A 24,311-nucleotide genomic window follows, 5' to 3' on the forward strand; every position below is an offset into this window, starting at 1 on the left:
AGGCGCTGCCTCAAAAAGGCAGCCAGCATCATCAAAGACCCACACCAGCCTGGCCACTCTCTCATCTCGCTGCTACCATCGGGAAGAAGGTACAGGAGCCTGAAAACCCTGACCTCCAGGTTCAAGAACAGCTTCATCCCAGCAACCATCAGGCTCTTGAACACTGCACAACACTGACCTCAGCAACTGTGATCTTCTATGGACCGTGGCTTTGGTTGCACTATGAAGTTCAAAGTTTGCGTGAGTATTATGGATATTAATCATTGCATTCTTGATTATTATATATTTATTTGTTATTGCAATAAAGGACCATCAAGCTGCAGCAAGTAAGGATTTCATTATGTTGTGTCAGTGATCCCCTCCCCCACCACTCTCTGACCCTGGGCTGTGAGGTGTGGGTGGTGAGGGGGGGGGGGTCAGTCAGGGGTCATGGTTCATGGCCCCCCCACCACTCTCTGAGCCTCCAGTGCTCGGCCCATTGCCGTCCAGCAGGGTGAGTTTACTGAGCACTCGGGGATCTGCCAGGAGCTGGAGGCTGAAGCTGTGTCCGTGCAGGTGGGAGAGGAGGGAGATGAGCCGGCCATGGATCAGCCCGTACCCGGCGTATGCATCCTGCCCACAGCGGGTGGTCAGCACGTCCAGCTGGGCTCTGAGTGAGCTGAGATGGTCCAGCTCATTGGATACCTTCCTCCTGGAGCTGAGCAGCTGCTCCAGTGCATGGTGCAGCATCTGCAGCTCACTCTGCCTCTCCCGCAGCCCGTTGTCCACCTCCAGCCTGCGGTGTTGCAGCTCCTGCAGCTTCTGCCGGCACTGGTCCAGCTCCAGAGATGCCTGGTCAAGCTTCACCTTCGCCTCCGCCTTGTCCTTCACTGCCTCCTCAATCAATGCCTCACAACGAGACATTTCTCTACAGGATCCCACAACCAGAGGGATTGCTGGTGACAGAGGGAGGGAGGTTAGTACATAGAACAGGCCCTTCAGCCCACAATGTCGGTACCATCTGCCTACAGAGAATCTGTATCCCTCCATTCCCTGCTTATCCATGCGCCTATCCACAGTCCCTTAAACACGATCATCGCTGACTCCACCACCAACTGAAAGGATAATAGCAAAAATAACATCAGATAATTGAAGGGGGGGGGGGGGGGCTGCCGGGATTAGCAAAGATTTCAAAGGTCACGAGGAGAAGGCAGGAGAATGGGGATGAGAGGGGAAACTGCTCAAGTTGATTAGAGTAGGGAGCGCCCGTGTACCAGCTTTGGGGCCTGTGTTGCTGGGCTGGGGCCTGCAGTGTTGCACTGGGGCCTGTGTTGCTGGCCTACGTTGCTGGGCTGGGGCCTGTGTTGCTGGGCTGGGGCCTGTGTTGCTGGGCTGGGGCCTGTGTTGCTGGGCTGGAGCCTGCAGTGTTGGGCTGGGGCCTGTGTTGCTGGGCTGGGGCCTGTGTTGCTGGGCTGGGGCCTGTGTTGCTGGGCTGGGCCTGTGTTGCTGGGCTGGGGCCTGTGTTTCAACACTGGGGTCTGTGTTGCTGGGCTGGGGCCTGTGTTGCTGGTCTGGGCCTGTGTTGCTGGGCTGGGGCCTGTGTTTCAACACTGGGGCCTGTGTTGCTGGGCTGGGGCCTGTGTTGCTGGGCTGGAGCCTGCAGTGTTGGGCTGGGGCCTGCATTGCTGGGCTGGGGCCTGTGTTGCTGGGCTGGGCCTGTGTTGCTGGGCTGGGGCCTGTGTTGCTGGGCTGGGGCCTGCAGTGTTGGGCTGGGGCCTGCATTGCTAGGCTGGGGCCTGTGTTGCTGGGCTGGGCCTGTGTTGCTGGGCTGGGGCCTGTGTTGCTGGGCTGGGCCTGTGTTGCTGGGCTGGGGCCTGTGTTTCAACACTGGGGTCTGTGTTGCAGGGATGGATCTGCGTTGCTGGGCTGAGGCAGGGCGGTGTGACACCACACAGGAAGCTGTTGGGGTGAGCTGCAGACTCAGCTGCTCTCTGTCGTTGAATAAGCACTTTCTGTTCCTCCAGCCTCAGCATTGCTCACCAGCGCTGTAGGCAGTCACTGACCACTACTCCCTGGATCACCGCCCACATGCACTCCCCCCACCCCGGCACTCTTCCTCACACACCCACAAACACTCTCCCCCTCACACATTCTCCCCCTCACCCATTCTCCCCCCTCACCCCCTCTCCCCCTCACCCCCTCTCCCCCTCACCCACTCTCCCCCTCACCCCCTCTCCCCCTCACCCCCTCTCCCCCTCACCCACTCACTCTCCCCCTCACCCTCTCTCCCTCCGCCTCACCCCCTCTCCCCCCTCACCCACCCACCCCCTCTCCCCCTCACCCACTCTCCCCACCGACACTCAGGGTGGCACATGATAGACACTGATAAAGTAAAGGCTCACACTCTTTCTCCCAGGGTAGAGGATTGTAAGACTAGAGGGCACTGACTCGTGTAACATGGCGGCATGGTGGCGCAACGGTAGAGTCGCTGCCTTCCTGCGCCAGAGGCCCGGGTTCGATCCTGACTATGTGCGCTCTCTGTAAGGAGTAAGTTCTCCCTGTGACCACGAGGGTTTTCTCCGGGTGCCAAAGACGTACAGGGTTGTAGGTTAATTGGCTTGTGTAAATTTATCGAGTGGGCCGGATAGTGTTAGTGTATGGGGTGATCGCTGGTCGGTGCGGACTCGGTGGGCCGAAGGGCCTGTTTCCACACTGTATCACTAAAGACTGAAGTAAAAGTCTAAAGGCTTAAGGTGAGAGGGGAGACATTTAGAAATGACCCCAGGGGCAACTTTTTCACTCGGCGGATAGTCCGTATCTGGAATGAGCTGCAAGAGGAAGCTGAAGAAGAGGATACAATTAACACTTTAAAAATACATTTTGACAGAAATATAGATAGGAAGGGTTTAGTGGGATATGGGCCAAAGACAGGCAAATGGGACTAACCCAGTATGACAACTTGGTCAGCACGGGCAATGTGGGCCGAACGGCCTGTTTCTGTGCTGTACAGATGTATGACTATGAACCGAGGGGTGAAAGGTCAGGGGAGAGTGGGGTTAGTGGGAATGTGGAGCTGGGGTCACAGTAAGATCTGGGTGGAAGGCAGACCGGAAGGTTCGATAGGATGAGTGTTTAAGAAGGAACTGCAGATGCTGGAAAATCGAAGGGAGACAAAAATGCTGGAGAAACTCAGCGGGTGAGGCAGCATCTACGGAACGAAGGGAATAGGCAACGTTTCGGGCCGAAACGTTGCCTATTTCCTTCGCTCCGTAGTTGCTGTCTCACCCACTGAGTTTCTCCAGCAATTTTGTCTACCTTCGATAGGATGAATGGTCGCCTCTCCTGGTACATATCCTGAGCTGAGGGGACTGGAGCCAGAGAAGTAATGGGACTGTATTAACAGGGAACATATGAACGTAGACCAGTGCAGCACTGCAACAGGCCCTTCGGCCCATAAGGGTTGTACTGATCACCATGCCAAATGTAATCTCCTCTGTCTGTCTGCGTGAACCCTATCCCTCCATTCCCCGCATACCCCTGTGCCTATCTGGAAGTCTTTTAAACACCTGTACGACATCTGCCTCAAGTGCGTTCCAGGCACCCGCCACCCTCTGCGTAAAATAAATTGCCCCCCACATCTCCTTTAAACTTTGACCCTCTCAACTTAAGGGTATGCCCTAAAGTATTTGAATGTTCCCTCCTGGTCAGTAAAGGTGCTGACTGTCTAGAAACATAGAAACATAGAAAATAGCTGCAGGAGTAGGCCATTCGGCCCTTCGAGCCTGCACCGCCATTCAATAGGATCATGGCTGATCATCCAACTCAGTATCCTGTACCTGCCTTCTCTCCATACCCCCTGATACCTTTAGCCACAAGGGCCACATCTAACTCCCTGTTAAATATAGCCAATGGACTGGCCTCAACTACCTTCTGTGGCAGAGAATTCCACAGATTCACCACTCTGTGTGAAAAATGTTTTTCTCAGCTCGGTCCTAAAAGATTTCCCCCTTATCCTTAAACTGTGACCTCTTGTTCTGGACTTCCCCAACATCGGGAACAATCTTCCTGCATCTAGCCTGTTCAACCCCTTAAGAATTTTGTAAGTTTCTATAAGATCCCCCCTCAATCTCCTAAATTCTAGCGAGTACAAGCCGAGTCTATCCAGTCTTTCTTCATATGAAAGTCCTGCCATCCCAGGAATCAGTCTGGTGAACCTTCTCTGCACTCCCTCTATGGCAATAATGTCCTTCCTCAGATTTCGAGACCAAAACTGTACGCAATACTCCAAGGTGTGGTCTCACCAAGTGCAAGTACAACTGCAGTAGAACCTCCCTACTCCTATACTCAAATCCTTTTGCTATGAATGCGAACATACCATTTGCTTTCTTCACTGCCTGCTGCACCTGCATGCCTACTTTCAATGACTGGTGTACTATGACACCCAGGTCTCTTTGCATCTCCCCTTTTCCTAATCAGCCACCATTCAGATAAAAGTCTACTTTCCTGTTTTTGCCACCAAAGTGGATAACCTCACATTTATCCACATTAAACTGCATCTGCCATGCATTTGCCCACTCACCCAGCCTATCCAAGTCACCTTGCAGCCTCCTAGCCAAACTTTTACCCAAACTAACACCTCACATAATTTTAGATACCACTATCAGGCCTCCCTGCAACCTCTGGCGTTCCAGAGTTCATCCAACCTCTCCCTGCAGCTAATACCCACTAACCCAGGCATCATTCTGGTGAACATTCTGGTGTTGGATTGTTGGAGTAACTCAGGCAGCATCTCTGGAGAACTTGGCTAGGTGACGTTTCAGGTTTAGATTAGTTTAGTTGAGAGATACAGCACGGAAACAGGCCCTTCGGCCCACCGGGTCCGGGCCGGCCAGCGATCCCCGCACACTAACACTATCCTACACACACCAGGGACAATTTTTACATTTACACCAAGCCAATTAGCTCACAAAGTACCTGTACATCTTTGAAGTGTGGGAGGAAACCGAAGATCTGGGAGAAAACCCAGGAAGGTCACGGGGAGAAGGTACAAACTATACAGACAGCACCCGTAGTCGGGATGGAACCCGGGTCTCCGGCGCTGCATTCGCTGCGCCACCGTGACTCCCGTGAAAGGTCAAGACCCTTCTTCAGACATTCTGGTAAACCTCCTCTTGTTTTTTCCAAAGCCTCCTCATCCTTCCTGTAATGGGTCGGGCAGAACGGCACACAATGTGGCCTGACCAAAGTCCTATAAAGCTGCTGCATGGTTTCCTGACTCTTATACTCAATGCCCCGCCCTGACCTATGGAAGCAAGAGCACTGTACGCCTTCTTTGCCGCTTTCAGCGAGTTACAGACTTGGTCCCCAAGATCCCTCTGAGTGATCAGATGCCCAAACTTACCCACAAAGGGCAGGATGCCCAGCCCGATGCCCAAGTTCCGCAGTGTCCTCTTCTGGGCCCTGCGGGCATTCTCCGTATCCTGGGTGTGCTGAGCCTGTCGCATCTCCAGCTGCCATCTCTCCACATCATCTCTGACCACCTCTCTCCTGCTCTCCTCACTCACCATCTGCTTGTCCAGCTGCAGAAGCTGCTGCTTCTCGTTCCCCATCTCTTGCTCACAGCTCCTCTTCTCCTCGGCTGCGTCCTCCACCTCCCTGTCCAGGTCTTCCAGCACCGCCCCAGCCTGTGTTGCAGCCTCACTGACGTGTGAGTGAGCTTCCCTCACCGCCGTTCCCAGCGCGGTCTCCTCGCTGGGACACAGTTGTTGTTGGCTGCCGCGGCTGGAGATGTCATTCAGGCTCAGTGCTGAGGTGAGCATCTTCAGGTAATGAGGCAGCACGGTACGCTTGAATCTCAGCTCGTGTTCCATCGCCCACTGCTCACCGAGGCTGTTGTCAACCAACGTGCGGGCTGCACCCGTCCGTCCCCTCTCTTCCAGTGACGACAGCTCACAGGATGTGGTGGATGGGAGGGGCACCCGCCCGGTGCAGGGTGTGGGGACGAGGAGCGGGCATCCTGGGGACTCGCTCCCTCCGCTCTCCTCACTCCAGCCACTCTCCTCAGTGCCAGACTTGCCCACTGCCCCCCTGGGGCAGGTCCCAGCCCCCACTGCCCCCAACACCCCTCCCTTCACCCCCTCCTCCTCCACTGCGCCGTATCACACTCAGGCACAGCTGCATTCTTGGGCAATCACGCAGCGTTAGTCTGGCTGCATGACTGCAGGAGATGACTCATACGGACAGGCAGACGCACACGCGGACACGGATACATACACGCACACACGCACATGCAGGCACATAGATACACACACACACATAGACATGTACACACAGATACACACACACATAGACATGTACACACAGATACACACACACACATAGACATGGACACACACACACACACACACACACACACATGCAGGCACACAGATACACACACACATAGACATGTACACACAGATACACACACAAACATAGACGTGTACACACACACACACACACTCACACACACGCAGGCACACAGATACACACCCACACACATAGACATATACACACAAATACACACACACACACATAGACATGTACACACAGATACACACACACATAGGCATGTACACACAGATACACACACATACATAGACATGGACACACAGATACACACACAGACATGTACACACAGATACACACACACATAGGCATGTACACACAGACACACACACACATAGACATGTACACACAGATACACACACACACATAGACATGTACACACAGATATACACACACACATAGACATGTACACACAGATATACACACACACACAGACATGTACACACATATACACACACACATAGACATGTACACACAGATACACACACACATAGGCATGTACACACAGATACACACACACATAGACATGTACACACAGATACACACACACATATACATGTACACACAGATACACACACACACATAGACATGTACACACAGATACACACACACACACATAGACATGTACACACAGATAAACACACACACATAGACATGTACGCACAGATACACACACACCCAGACATGTACACACAGATACACACACATAGACTTGTACACACAGATACACACACACACACATAGACATGTACACATATATACACACACACAGGACATGTACACAGATACAGACACACATAGACGTACACACAGATACACACACACACACACACACATAGACATGTACACACAGATATACACACACATAGACATATATATGCAGGCACACAGATACACACACATAGACATGTACACACAGATACAAACACACATAGGCATGTACACGCAGATACACACACACACATAGACATGTACATACAAATACACATGTACACATAGACATGTACACAGATACACACACACACATAGACATGTACATACAAATACACATGTACACATAGACATGTACACAGATACACACACACACATATACATGTACACACAGATATACACACACACGGACATGAACACACAGACACACACACACATAGACATATACACACAGATACACACACACATAGACATGTATACACAGATACACACACACAGACATGTATACACAGATACACACTCACAGACATGAACACACAGATACACACACACACAGACATGTACACACAGATACACACACACAGACATGTACACACAAATACACGCACACACATGGACATGTACACACAGATACACGCGCACACACACATAGACATGTACACACATAAACATGTACACACAGATACACACGCACACACATAAACATGTACACACAGATACACACGCACACACATAGACATGTAAACACAAATACACAGACACACATAAACATGTACACACAGATACACACGCACACACACACACATAGACATGTACACACAGATACACACACACACATAGACATGTACACACAGATACACACACATAGACATGTACGCACAGATACACACACACATAGACATGTACGCACAGATACACACGCACATGGACATGTACACACAGATACACATGCACATAGACATGTACATGCAGACGCACGGATAAACACACACACATAGTCACGGATACACACACAGACATGCACCTGCAGGCAGACACACACGCGGACACGGATACATACACGCACACACGCACATGCAGGCACATAGATTCACACACACACATAGACATGTACACACAGATACACACACACATAGACATGTACACACAGATACACACACACACATAGACATGTACACACAGATACACACACACAAATAGACATGGACACACACACACACACACACACACACACACATGCAGGCACACAGATACACAGACACATAGACATGTACACACAGATACACACACAAACATAGACGTGTTCACACACACACACACACACACACACACTCACACACATGCAGGCACACAGATACACACACACATAGACATGTACACAGATACACACACACACTTAGATGTGTACACACACACTTAGATGTGTACACACACACACACACGCAGGCACACAGATACACACACACACATAGACATATACACACAAATACACACACACACACACACATAGACATGTACACACAGATACACACACACATAGACATGTACACACAGATACTCACACACACACATAGACATGTACACACAGATACACATACATAGACATGGACACACAGATACACACACAGACATGTACACACAGATACACACACACATAGGCATGTACACACAGATACACACACACATAGACATGTACACACAGATACACACACACACATAGACATGTACACACAGATACACACACACACATAGACATGTACACACAGATATACACACACACAGACATGTACACACATATACACACACACATAGACATGTACACACAGATACACACACACATAGGCATGTACACACAGATACACACACACATAGACATGTACGCACAGATAAACACACACATAGACATGTACGCACAGATACACACACACAGACATGTACACACAGATACACACACATAGACATGTACACACAGATACACACACACACACATAGACATGTACACATATATACACACACACAGACATGTACACAGATACAGACACACATAGACGTACACACAGATACACACACACACAGACATGTACACACAGATACACACACACATAGACATATATATGCAGGCACACAGATATACACACACACATAGACATGTACACACAGATACAAACACACATAGGCATGTACACGCAGATACACACACACACAGATAGACACGTACACACATAAACATGTACACACAGATACACACGCACACACATAAACATGTACACACAGATACACACGCACACATAAACATGTACACACAGATACACACAGACACACATAGACATGTACACACAGATACACACACACATAGACATGTACACACAGATACACACACACACATAGACATGTACACACAGATACACACACATAGACATGTACGCACAGATACACACACGCACATAGACATGTACGCACAGACACACACGCACATGGACATGTACGCACAGATACCCATGCACATAGACATGTACATGCAGACGCACGGATAAACACACACAGACATGCACCTGCCGGCACGGACACACACACATACACACACACACACACACACACACACACACACACACACACACACACACACACACACACACACACACACACACACACACACACACACACACACAGAGAGAGAGAAACAGCCTCAGATAGATGCACACAGTCAGAGAGAAAGCAGACACACACACAGAAACAGTCTCAGATATACATACACAGAAAGACACAGAATCATGCAGAGATACTCACACCATCGCACAGACACACACTATTATGTTGACCAGGGGTGGGGAACCTACGGCCTTAAGGCCGCATGCCTTAAGGAATGAATCCATTAGGAATGAATCCAAATTTTGTACAACAAATCCTTTTATTTTTATTAATATGTTTTTGTTCGTCTTATTATTTTAATTTTAATCTTAAAATGAACATATTTAAAATACCAAAGGGCAAAAGAAGATTCAACGAAATAATCCTCCCCGACTGATGGCCACAATTAAAACATTAATAAATCAATAGGGCTATTTTAACACCTGTTATGCTCATGATTTAGTTCTAATGCGACTCTAGAATGTACGTTCACCTCCCTACCTGACTGGCACCACCACCACCGCATGAGGCTGGTTGACGAGAGGGAGAATGTCGCTTGAGAGTCCGCTGGCCGTCCAGTCTTCAGTATTATCAACTTTCGATAGCGGTGGACGTGGCTTCCCGTTTGAAGTTGAATTTCAGAATAGTTAAACTGCGTATTTGCTCGACTGTTTTTTTAATTCTCTTTGCGTAACAGCCCATCATGTCAAAGAAAACCAAGAGAACGATGAGGGAAGAAATAAGAGTTTTTAATGAGCATTGGGAATGGGAACTGCAATATTATCTTGTTTCTAAAGATAAGATGATTTGCGTGCTTTGCGATACTGTAATATCAACATTGATGAAATTCAATGCTCATCAGCATTATGCCACTCATAAGGACCACAAATATTTCACATTGGAGAGTGAGGTGCGAAAGGTTGCATTGCAGAAAGTAAAGCTAAAAAGCAGCGGCAAAGGCAGTTATTTCAAGCAGCGGTAAGACCCGGACATAATGCTACTGAAGCGACATAAAGTCGCTTATATATACACAGGGGGACAAAAGGGAAGCCATTTAGCGATGTAGAAATCGTAAAAGAATGCATTGTCGAAGTTGTAGGATGCTTAGACCCCAATAAGGTTTCAAAGTACAAACAAATGCCTCTTTCAAGGAGAACTATAACAGATCGGCAGGATGAATTAGCCCTCAATGTAACAGAACAACTTTGGCAATACGCCAAAAGGATACATTTTGAGTATATCTAATTGAAGTTTCTTGGATGTGGCCATATTAGATTACAGCTAACTTAATGCGGCATTCCAACATGAAAAGGTTCCCCACCCCTGATGTAGATATGCTACTCTAGCTGTCAAATACACATGGTTGAGGGATGGGAAGAGTGTTTTAATGTTTAAGCAGGAACTGCAGATGCTGGAAAATCGATGGTAGACAAAAGTGCTGGAGAAACTCAGCGGGTGCAGAAGCATCTATGGAGCGAAGGAAATAGGCAACGATTCGGGCCGAAACCCTTCTTCAGACTGATGTAGGGTGGGCGGGGGGGGGGGCGGGGAGGAGAAAGGAAGAGGAGGAGCCCGAGGGCTGATGGAGAGCTGAGAAGGGGAGGAGACAGCAAGGGCTACCGGAAATTGGAGAAGTCAATGTTTATGCCGCTAGGGTGCAAACTGCCCAAGCGGAATATGCGGTGCTGCTCCTCCAATTTTTTAATGCCAGGCATGGGGGGGGGGGGGGGGGGGGGGGGGCGGTGTTTAAGGTGAGAGAGGGGTAGTTCAGGGGCAGCATGTTGCTGCTGGGGTGATGGGCAAGACTGGCAGGACCAGCAACCCTGGGTAACTCTGGTGAGGACAACAAAGGAGGCACATGTCAGCTAGAGGCAGCCGGGGGCAAGGAAATCACCAGAGGAGAGTAAGGGATGTAGTCGTGCATTGAAGAGGGACGTCAGGATGGAGACTAGGATGTAAGACAGCTCTGGCAGATAAAGTCTAGGGGAATTGAAGAGTTTCTATAAATATGTTAGCTGGGCAAAGAATGGGGCCCCTCCAGGAGCAATGTGTTTGTCACAGTGCAGAACCACAGGAAATGAGAGAGGAAATGAGAGATAATTTTATCTCTCTCACACACATGCTCTCTATATATATCTGTATATGTACACACCCACACACACACACATATAGGGGCACAGAGTCATACAGCACAGACACAGGCTCTTGGACTCAACTCGTCTATGTTGACGAGATGCCCTATCTACACTAGTCCCATTTGGCCCATGTCTCTAAACCTTGACTAGCCATGTACCTATCCAGGTGTCTTTCAAGAAACGTCAGTGATGAAGCAGATAATGCTAGTGATGTCGGGGAGGATTTAAACTAATGTGGCAGGGGGATGGGTACAAGAGCAGAGAGGCAGAGGGGTGTAAAATGAGGGTAGAAGCAATAGGTAGCAAGGTGAAAAGTAAAAGTGGCAGGCAGACAAATCCAGGGCAAAAATCAAAAAGGGCCACTTTTTAACATAATTGTATAAGGGGTAAGAGTGTTGTAAAAACAAGCCTGAAGGCTTTGTATCTTAATGCAAGGAGCATTTGTAATAAGGTGGATGAGTTGAATGTGCAGATAGTTATTAATGAATATGATATAGTTGGGATCACGGAGACATGGCTCCAGGGTGACCAAGGCTGGGAGCTGAACATCCAGGGATATTCAATATTCAGGAGGGATAGAGAGAAAGGAAAAGGAGGTGGGGTAGCGTTGCTGATTAGAGAGGAGATTAACGCAATAGAAAGGAAGGACATTAGCTTGGACGATGTGGAATCGATATGGGTAGAGCTGCGAAACACTAAGGGGCAGAAAACGCTAGTGGGAGTTGTGTACAGGCCACCTAACAGTAGTAGTGGAGTTGGGGATGGCATCAAACAGGAAATTAGAAATGCGTGCAACAAAGGTTAAACAGTTATAATGGGTGACATCAATCTACATATAGATTGGGTGAATCAAATTGGCAAGGATGCTGAGGAAGAAGATTTCTTGGAATGTACGCGGGTTAGTTTTCTAAACTAACATGTAGAGGAACCAACGAGAGAGCAGGCTATTTTAGACTGGGTATTGAGTAATGAGGAAGGGTTAGTTAGCAGTCTTGTTATGCGTGGCCCCTTGGGCAAGAGTGACCATAATATGGTTGAGTTCTTCATTAGGATGGAGAGTGACATTGTTAATTCAGAAACAAGGGTCCTGAACATAAAGAAAGGTGACTTTGAGGGTATGAGACGTGAATTGGCCAAGATAGACTGGCAAATGATTCTTAAAGGGTTGACGGTGGATATGCAATGGAAGGCATTTAAATACTGCATGGATGAACTACAACAATTCATCCCAGTTTGGCAAAAGAATAAGTCAGGTGCATCCGTGGATAACAAGGGAAATCAGGGATAGTATCAAAACAAAGGATGAAGCGTACAAATTAGCCAGAAAAAGCAGCCTACCAGAGGACTGGGAGAAATTCAGAGACCAGCAGAGGAGGACAAAGGCCTTAATTAGGAAAGGGAAAATAGATTATGAAAGAAAACTGGCAGGGAACATAAAAACTGACTGCAAAAGTTTTTATAGATATGTGAAGAGGAAAAGATTAGTTAAAACAAATGTAGGTCCCTTGCAGTCAGAAACAGGCGAATTGATCATGGGGAACAAGGACATGGCAGACCAATTGAATAACTACTTTGGTTCTGTCTTCACTAAGGAAGACATAAATAATCTGCCGGAAATAGCAAGGGACCGGGGGTTAAATGAAATGGAGGAACTGAGTGAAATCCAGTTTAGTCGGGAAGTGGTGTTAGGTAAAGTGAATGGATTAAAGGCCGATAAATCCCCAGGGCCAGATAAGTTGCATCCCAGAGTACTTAAGGAAGTAGCCGCAGAAATAGTGGATGCATTAGTGATAATTTTTCAAAACTCTTTAGATTCTGGAGTAGTTCCTGAGGACTGGAGGGTAGCTAATGTAACCCCACTTTTTAAAAAGGGAGGGAGAGAGAAAACGGGGAATTACAGACCAGTTAGTCTAACATCGGTGGTGGGGAAAATTCTGGAGTCAGTTATTAAAGATGGGATAGCAGCACATTTGGAAACTGGTGAATTCATTGGACAAAGTCAGCATGGATTTATGAAAGGTAAATCATGTCTGACGAATCTTATAGAATTTTTCGAGGATGTAACTAGTAGAGTGGATAAGGGAGAACCAGTGGATGTGTTATATCTGGACTTTCAGAAGGCTTTCGACAAGTTCCCACATAAGAGATTAGTATACAAACTTAAAGCACACGGTATTGGGGGTTCAGTATTGATGTGGATAGAGAACTGGCTGGCAGACAGGAAGCAAAGAGTAGGAGTAAACGGGTCCTTTTCAGAATGGCAGGCAGTGACTAGTGGGGTACCGCAAGGCTCAGTGCTGGGACCCCAGCTATTTACAATATATATTAATGATCTGGAAGAGGGAATTGAATGCACCATCTCCAAGTTTGCGGATGACACGAAGCTGGGGGGCAGTGTTAGCTGTGAGGAGGATGCTAGGAAGCTGCAAGGTGACTTGGATAGATCGGGTGAGTGGGCAAATGCATGGCAGATGCAGTACAATGTGGATAAATGTGAGGTTATCCACTTTGGTGGCAAAAACAGGATAGTAGACTATTATCTGAATGGTGGCTGATTAGGAAAAGGGGAGATGCAACGAGACCTGGGTGTCATGGTACACCAGTCATTGAAAGTAGGAATGCAGGTGCAGCAGGCAGTGAAGAAAGCAAATGGTATGTTAGCAGTCATAGCAAAAGGATTTGAGTATAAGAGCAAGGAGGTTCTACTGCAGTTGTACAGGGTCTTGGTGAGACCACACCTGGAGTATTTCGTACAGTTTTGGTCTCCTAATCTGAGGAAAGACATGCTTGCCACAGAAGGTTCATCAGACTCCTGGGATGGCAGGACTTTCATATGAAGAAAGACTGACTCGGCTTGTACACGCTAGAATTTAGAAGATTGAGGGGGGATCTTATAGAAACTTACAAAATTCTTAAGGGGATAGACAGGCTAGATGCAGGAAGATTATTCCCGATGTTGGGGAAGTCCAGAACCAGGGGTCACAGTTTAAGGATAAGAGGGAAGACTTTTAGGACCGAGATGAGAAAATCATTTTTTACACAGAGATTGGTGAATCTGTGGAATTCTCTGCCACAGAAGGTAGTTGAGGCCAGTTCATTGGCTATGTTTAAAAGGGAGTTAGATGTGGCCCTTGTGGCTAAAGGGATCAGGGGGTATGGAGAGAATGAATGGTGTCAGATTAGGAAAAGGGTGTACTTGGGTGTGCTTGTACATCAGTCACTGAAAGTAAGCATGCAGGTACACCAGGCAGTGAAGAAAGCTAATGGCATGTTGGCCTTCATTGCAAGAGAATTTGAGTTTAGGAGCAAGGAGTTCCTACTGCAGTTGTACAGGGTCCTGGTGAGACTGCACCTGGAGTATTGTGTGCTAATTTGAGGAAGGATATTATTGCTATTGAGGGAGTGAGTGTAGGTTCACCAGGTTAATTCCCGGGATGGCGGGACTGACATATGATGAATCGACTGGGCTTGTATTCACTGGAATTTAGAAGGATGAGAGGAGATCTTATAAAAACATAAAATTCTTAAAGGATTGAACAGGCTAGATGCAGGAAAAATGTTCCCAATGTTGGGGGAATCCAAAACCAGGGGTCACAGTTTAAGAATAACAAGCGATCATAGTGGTGCAGCGGTAGAGTTGCTGCCTTACAGCGAATGCAGCGCCGGAGACTCAGGTTCGATCCCGACTACGGGTGCTGTCTGTATGGAGTTTGTATGTTCTCCACGTGACCTGCGTGGGTTTTCTCTGAGCTCTTCGGCTTCCTCCCACACTCCAAAGAAGTACAGGTTTGTAGGTTAATTGGCTTGGTAAATGTAAACATTGTCTCTAGTGGGTGTGGGATAGTGTTAGTGTGCGGGGATCGCTGGTCTGCGCGGACCTGGTGTGCTGAAGGGCCCGTTTTCGCGCTGCATCTATAAACTAAACTAATAAGGGGTAGGTCATTTAGAACTGAAGAAATACATTTTCATCTAGAGAGCTGTGAATCGGGGGAATTCTCTGCCACTGAAGGCAGTGGAGGCCAATTCACTGGATGTTTTCAAGAGAGAGTTAGATTTAGCTCGGGGCTAAAGGAATCAAGGGATATGGGGAAAAAGCAGGAACGGGTCCTGATTTTATATGATCAGCCATGATCATATTGAATGGCGGTGCTGGCTCGAAGGGCCGAATGGCCTACTCTTGCACCTATTTTTCTTCGTTTCTACGCAGCTTTATAGGACTATGGTCAGGCTGCATTTAGATTATTGCCTGCAGCTCCAGTCGCCCCATTACAGTAAGGATGTGGAGGCTTTGGAAAGGGTGCAGAGGAGGTTTGCCAGAATGATAGAAACAAGGAACTGCAGATGTCGTTTCCCACAGAAGGACAGAGTGCTGGAGTAACTCAGCGGGTCAGGCAGCATCTCTGGAGAACATGGATAGATGATGTTTTGGGTCGGGATCCTCCTGTGATGCTGCCTATCCATGTTCTCCAGAGATGCTGCCTGACCCGCTGAGTTACTCCAGCACTCTGTGAAATGTCACCTATCCATGTTCTCCACAGATGCTGCCTGACCCGCTGAGTTACTCCAGCACTGTGTGTCCTATATCAGAATGTTGCCTGGATTAGAGGGTATCAGCTACAGGGAGAGATTGGACAGACTTGGATTGTTTCTCTGGAACGCTGGAGATTGACGGGAGACCTGATAGAGGGCAGCGAGGAGAAGCCAGGGAACCACAGGCATGTGAGCCTGACATCAGTGGTGGGAACATTACTGGAGAGGATTCGGAGTGACAGGATCTACCAGCAATTGGAAAGGCAGGGGGTGGTTAGATATAGTCAACACAACCTTGTGCATGGAAAATCATTTCTCATGGATTTGGTTGGCCTTCTTGAGACCAAATGAACAGAATTATACAGGCTCGTCGGCCCAACTCACCCACACTGACTGAGATGTCAACCTGAGATAGTCCCAGCATTGAAAAGACACTTTCATGGATAGGAAAGGTTCAGCAGCAATGGTGCAGAAACATAGAACCATAGAAAGTAGGTGTGGGAGTAGGCCATTCGGCCCTTCAAGCCATCATCGCCATTCAATATGATCATGGCTGATCATCCAGAATCTGTACCCTGTTCCTGCTTTCTCTCCATATCCCTTGATTCGGTTAGCACTAAGAGCTATATCTAACTCTCTCTTGAATACATCCAGTGAATTGGCCTCCACTGCCTTCTGTGGCAGAGAATTCCACAGATTCACAACTGTCTGGCTGAAAAAGTGTTTCCTCATCTCAGCCCTAAATGGCCCGCCCCTATTCTTAAACTGTGGCCCGCCATCCCGGGAATTAACCTGGTGAACCTACGCTGCACTCCCTCAATAGCAAGAATGTCCTTCCTCAAATTCGGAGACCAAAACTGCACACAATACTCCATGTGCGGTCTCACCAGGGCCCTGTACAACTGCAGTAGGATCTCCTTGCTCCTGAACTCAAATCCTCTCGCTATGAAGGCCTACATGCCATTAGCTTTCTTCACTGCCTGCTGTACCTGCATGTTTACTTTCAGTGACTGTGAAGGACACGTAGGTGTCGTTGCACCTCTCCTTTTCCTAATCTGACACCATTCAGATAATAATGGAGCGGCTGGGCTTGTATACGCTGGAATTTAAAAGGATGAGAGGGTATCTTATTGAAACATATAAGATTATTAAGGGTTTGGACAAGCTAGAGGCAGGAAACATGTTCCCGATGTTGGGGGAGTCTAGAACCAGAGGCCATAGTTTTAAGAATAAGGGGTAGGCCATTTAGAACAGAGATGAGGAAACTTTTTCACACAGTTGTAAGTCTGTGGAATTCTCTCCCTCAGAGGGCGGTGGAAGCCGGTTCTCTGGATACTTTCAAGACAGAGTTAGATAGAGCTCTTAAAGATAGCGGAGTTAGGGGATATGGGGAGAAGGCAGGAACGGGGTACTGATTGTGGATGATCAGCCATGATCACATTGAATGGCAGTGCTGGCTTGAAGGGCCGAATGGCCTATTCCTGCACAAATTGTCCATTGTCTATTGTCTATAATCTCCCTTCGTGTTATTGTTGCCAAAATGGATAACCTCACATTTATCCACATTATACTGCATCTCAAGTCAAGTCAAGTTTATTCGTCACATACACTAACAATGTTACAACATTTTGAGATTTAAAAAATCAAGTCTGCAATTTATCCCATCAGATAAAGCATAAAAATAAGTTTAATTTGACACCTAATTCACTTTCATATCTTCAGTATTAAAAAAGTTATGGCCATTGTCATACTTGGAAATCAGCATCTTGTTCCCTATTGATTTTCCATTGACTTAACACAAAGGCTGTGATCGAGGACAGTCAAAAACCCATAACTTTATTAAAAATGAAGAGAACTGAAATACATTTTCAGTTATTATAGATTGAAGCATTCTGAAACAAATATGAAACAATCTTACTTGGATGACCTGAAATTAAAGCATATAATTAGTTAGTTACCCAATTGTAGCTAATTCCAAAATTCAATTACTAGATCTAAATATCTATCAATTTCTTAAGGAAAGATTAACATTTTTAAATAGCGTAAGTGTCCAAAGAACATTCAGACAATTCACAATAAAACATGCTTTTTAAATCTCATTGACATTAATTTATAGGCCAAATGGAAGGAATTTAGTGTTCAATTGCTGTAAATTAATGGCCGTTTAAATCAGCTTTCGAGTGGGATCCTGTGGAACTCTGTGGAACGCACTGGTTTGGAACGTTCCCATTGCGGTGAATTTGTACCCCATATGCCCAGAAAAATACTGCAGGATTTAATGGCCCCCCAAATTAACTACTCGCAACATAAAATTTTATATAAAGGGATCGTAAGAAGCGCTTTTTAATGTAAAAATAAACAGCCTACCTTGCGTTGTCCCCTGCATGAGATCCGTCCCATTGGCGGCGGTCGCAGGTTTAGAGGATGATTTTTAACCTACTATAACAATTAAATTAACCAATTTAGTTTAAAAATAGCTGCAGCGAACGAACCTCGCAGCGATTTTCCGTCAGCAACTAAGTCGGCTGAACAACCTCGATTTGAATAGCCGAGAGAAAATCGCGTTTTAAACCCGCCCCCCTCTCAAAGGCGCCAAAATCGCGCACACGGGCAGCGACAGATCTGCAGCGCCGCTGAAGGTAGGTTTTGCAACATACCTACATACACATACGAGATGTGCAGTGAAATGAAAAGCATCTGCCATGCATCTGCCCACTCACCCAACCTATCCAAGTCATCCTACAGCCTCATAGCATCCTCATCGCAGCTCACACTGCCACCCAGCATTGTGTAATCTGCAAACTTGGAGATGTTACATTTAATTCCTTTGTCTATATTGTTAGTATATATTGTAAGTAACTGGGGTCCCAGCACCGAGCCTTGCGGCACCCCACTACTCACTGCCTGCCATTCTGACAAGGACCCATTAATTCCTACTCTTTGCTTCCTGTCTGCCAACTAGTTCTCTATCCATGTCAATATCCTACCCCCAATACCACGTGCTCTAATTTTGAACACTAATCTCATGTGTGGGACGTTGTCAAAGGCTTTTTGAAAGTCCAGATAAACCACATCCACTGGCTCTCCCTTATCCATTGAACTTGTTACATTCTCAAAAAATTCCAGAAGATTAGTCAAGCATGATGTCCCCTTCATAAACCCACGCTGACTTTGACCGATCCCATCACTGTTTTCCAAATGCGCTGCTATAACATCTTTAATAATCGACTCCAGCATCTTCCCCATTACTGATGTAAGGCTAACTGGTCTATAACTCCCTGTTTTCTTTCTCCCTCCTTTCTTAAAAAGTGTGGTTACATTGGCTACCCTCCAGTCCACAGGAACTGATCCAGAGTCTAGAAAACATTGGAAAATGATCACCAATATATCCATGATTTCTAGAGCCACCTCCTTGAGTACTCTGGGATGCAGACCATCAGGCCCTGAGGATTTATCTGCCTTCAGTCCCAATAGTTTACCTAACACCATTTTGTGACTAATGTGGATTCCCTTCAGTTCCTCCCTCCCACTAGATCCTTGGTCCCCGAGTATTTCTGGGAGATTGTTTGTGCCTTCCTTAGTGAAGACAGAACCAAAGTACTTGTTTAACTGTTCTGCCATTTCCTTGTTTCCCCATTATAAATTCACCTGTTTCTGACTGTAAGGGACCTAGAGTTGTCTTCACATCTTTTCCTCTTCACATATCTATAGAAGCTTTTACAGTCACTTTTTATATTCCCCGCAAGCTTTCTTTCATGCTCTATTTTCCCGCTCTTAATTAACTGTTTGAAGGGTTGAATTCTGAATTTCTCCTAGTTTGCCAGTTTGCTGCTTCCTCTGGCCAATTTATACGCCTCTTCCTTAGATATAACATTATCCCTAATTCCCCTCGTTAGCCACGGTTGAGCCGCCTTCCATGTTTTATTTTAACGCCAGACAGGGATGAACAATTGTTGTAATTCATCCATGTGATCTTTAAATCTTTGCCATCGTATCTCCACCGTCAACCCTCTAAGTGTCATTTGCCAGTCTATCCTTGCCAATTCCCGTCATACCATCAAAGTTACCTTTCTTTAAGTTCAGGAATTAACTGTGTCACTCTCCATTCTAATGTAGAATTCCACCATATTATGGCCGCTGTTGCCCAAGGGGCCTTGCACAACAAGATTGCTAACTAATCCTTCCTCATTACACAATACCCAGTCTAGGATGGCCTGGCCTCTAGCTGGTTGGAACTGGAGATGGTCAAGAGCCTCGTTCCTTGGCATTAATATCACCAACAACTAGTTGTAGACCTACCACATTGAAACTGTGGCCAAGAAAGCACACAAAGGCAGTTTGGCATGTCTCCAATTACTCTTGCCAACTTCTACAGATGCACCATAGGAAGAATCCTGTCGGGATGCATCACAGCTTGGTTTGGGAACAGCTCTGCTCAAGACTGTGAGAGTTGTAGATGTAGCCCAGTCCATCACACAGACCACACTCCCCACCATTGTAGATGTAGCCCAGTCCATCACACAGACCACACTCCCCACCATTGTAGATGTAGCCCAGTCCATCACACACAGACCACACTCCCCACCATTGTAGATGTAGCCCAGTCCATCACACAGACCACACTCCCCACCATTGTAGATGTAACCCAGTCCATCACACCGACCACACTCCCCACCATCAACTCCATCTACACTTCACACTGCCTCAGGAAAGCAACCGACATAATCAAAGACTTGTCCCACCCCGGTCATTCCTTCTTCTCCCTGCTCCCGTCCGGCAGAAGGTACAGAAGCTTGAAAGCTCGAGCCACCAGACTCAGGAACAGCTTCTTCTCCTCTGTGATCAGGTTTCTGAACGGTCCTTCCATAAGCCAGGGTACTGCCTTCATCTTCCAATCGACCTCATTCTGGAAGAATCTACAGCTGATCTGTTTGTGTGGGCTGCCCAAGTCTATGCGCTGATGCTGCTGCTGTTGCTGCTGTTGCTGCTGTTGCTGTGTGTCAGATTTCCATTGTACCTGTAGCTCACCGACTTGTCCTGACTTGCACCTTAGTTACCTGCCCTATTTCTGTACCTGGACAGGGTGCGTACACTTTGTTTGATTTTACTTCGGAGTCACGTGAGTGACTACGTGAAGAACCCGCTCAGCACGCATGCACGGCATTACGTTCAGCAATGCAACAGCGGCCACATCGGGAGTCAGGCGCTCCCGCTACAGGTGAAAGAACGGACCGTCAGGTAAGCTCTGAGGTCGGGTTTTTCTTTCACAGGGAGCCTTCTGCTTTCAGGCAGAGAAGAAAGGCTCTTAGACAAACCTGTCCCCCGCTCGACTCCACGGAGGAGCGTTCCATCTGGGGGGGGTGCAGCAACAAGGCGGTAGGACCGCTTACCGGGCGCTCCGCTATCCCGACACCGTGCCGAGCCCAGCCCCGCTAGCGCCTGAGCAGCGGGCTGGAAGTAAAGCCACGGAACAGGCGTCCGGCCGGTGGCTTCCGACTTGTCGGAACGGGACGTCTCTCCACCCGCACGGGGGGAAAGACAGCTGCTTGAGCCGCATGGAGCGGCTCCTGGAGCAGGAGCTCCAGCGAGACGCGCTTCGTGAGGGGCGCTCTCGCAGGGGGGAGTTCAGGCACTCCCTCCACAGTGCCTTCTGCACTGTCCATTGCTTCCTCCTTACCCGAGGGTAGCTTTGGTGACCAGGACTGGGCTGGTCAATAATAGGGGACGATGGCTGAAGATCTCGGGAGTATGCAAGGGGTGCAGTATAAGGAAGAGCTGCTAGGTGTGGTGGACCGCTACGTGGCAACCCCACGTGCAGGAGGCCGTTAAATGCCTGACGTCAGCCATCACATCGTTTTCCTCGTTCCATGGACAAATACGGAGATGACCACAACCTTCGTAAACAAATCATAAGACCTACCATCAAAATCCTACATTTGCGGGGTTGTGCATACCCCAGCCACTGAGCTGCTCTTTGGCAAAAACCTCACAAAGCATATGAAGGACATGGAAGAGGTTTTTAAAAAACTTTCGGTCTTATGAGGGCAGGGCCGGGACGAGCAAACCAAAAACAATAATTCCTAAGCAGCAGCACCCCATCGCGTCCATCAGTTGACGTCTACCATATGGGACTGATGAAAGCTCGGGGTCCGCATTCTACCCCCGGAAGTCTTCTTTAGACCAGGGCCCAGAGCGGACCCCATGGAAAATGTGCCACCCCCCAACGTCACCGCCACGTCAGACGACGTGCAACACTCGTTGGACCGGCAGGAAACAGAAGAATACCCATAACCATGGAGGTAGGTGGGTCTGGTTCCTACCAGTATATAGAGTAATACTAACACATGGGAGTGTATCACAAGATCAGTATATACTCAATGGCATTAGTGGATACAAATACAATTCATACTAGAAAAATTGCCACCAGGTCAACATTCACCCCAGAGGGTATTTTTCCCCTCTCCGTTAAAGAAACAAGAGGGACAAGCTGAACTGGTGAGACTAATTACAAAGGGTATCATGGGAAAACCTGAACCCTTGCAATTCGTATCAAATATATTCACTAAACCCAAAAAAGATGGTGGATGTCGCATCATCATTGACTTAACTTCACTAAATATGTTTGTTAAGTATATACATTTCAAAATGGAAACGGTTGTTACTGCCAAACAACTAAATTCCAAAGGATACTTCATGGTAAGCATTGATCTTAAAGATGTTTACTATTTAGTACCATTCACAAGGATCATCGCAGATACCTGAAATTTACCTGGATGGGGCAGCTATAGCAGTTTAAAGCGTTACCCAATGGGTTCACATCAGCCCAAGATTGTTCACCAAGATACTAAAACCAGCTCTGGCAATATTCAGAAGACAAAAACATATTGTCATGGCATATCTTGATGATATCTTAAATGGTAGGCAAGACCATGGAATTGACTATGTTAGCTATATCAGCTACTAAACAGTTATTCGAAACCCTGGGATTGTCTTACATCCAGATAAAATCTAAGTTGTAGCCATCCACAATCATGGACTACTTGGGTGTCACAATTAATTCAGTCTACGTAACTGTAACATTGCCAAGAGACAAAATAGTTGAATTGGCACAATCATGCAACAATTTAATGGTCAACGAACTACCAACTACTCGACAAGTAACAAAGTAATTGGGAAAATGGTAGCAGCATTTCCGGCTACATAATTCAGACATTTGCACCAAAAACGACATACAGGTCATTATGATCGTGTCATGAAGTTACCCACTGAAGTAGTATCAGAACTACAGTGGTGGGCAAAACACATTTGGCATAGTTTACAGCCCTATTATCATCACTAACCATATGTTAGTTATCCAAACAGATGCCAGTGCTCAAGGCTGGGGAGCAACTAACTCTATATCCAGCACAGGTAATAGATGGACTAACCCAGAGTCATCATTACCACTTACACTGGGCATTAATTATCTAGAGATGGGTGACTTTTATGATTTAAAGCATATGCACAAATATGCATCACTTGCATGTACGGTTACAAATAGATAATACTACGGTGGTGGCCTACATTAACCATATGGGCGGCATAAAATCGGTATCATGCGACAAGTTGGTCAACACAATTTGGCAATGGTGTGTCGAAAGACATATTTGGCTATCAGCAACTTACCTGCCAGGTAAGCTAAATACAGAGGCAGACACCAGGTCACGTAAATTTAATGACAACATCGAATGGATGTTAAAACCCCCAAATATTTTTCGCAAAAGTTATCAAGCAATATGGCACGCCAGATATCGATTTATTTGCATCAAGGCTAAATCACCAGGTACCTATGTATGTCGCTTGGGAACCAGACCCTGAGGCAGCAGCGGTAGATGCGTTCGCGCTGGATTGGGGAAATTATATTTCTATGCATTTCCTCCCTTCTGCCTCATCAGTCGGGGA

General features: G+C 47.1%; 1 protein-coding gene across 1 annotated transcript in view; it reads right to left on the reverse strand.

Moving 5' to 3' along the window:
- Positions 1-351: 351 nt before the first annotated feature.
- LOC116976467 overlaps positions 352-24,311 on the reverse strand; it is a 40,003-nt gene continuing 16,043 nt past the window's right edge. Inside the window, exons 2-3 of the mRNA XM_033026360.1 lie at positions 5,381-6,127; positions 352-935 (exon numbers count right to left, since the gene is read on the reverse strand). Of these exons, the coding sequence (XP_032882251.1) occupies positions 421-935; positions 5,381-6,127 (1,262 nt within the window). The 3' untranslated portion in view covers positions 352-420. The remainder of the gene's footprint in view (positions 936-5,380; positions 6,128-24,311) is intronic.

The sequence above is a fragment of the Amblyraja radiata genome, chromosome 8 (assembly GCF_010909765.2).
Source record: "Amblyraja radiata isolate CabotCenter1 chromosome 8, sAmbRad1.1.pri, whole genome shotgun sequence".
NCBI lineage: Eukaryota > Metazoa > Chordata > Chondrichthyes > Rajiformes > Rajidae > Amblyraja > Amblyraja radiata.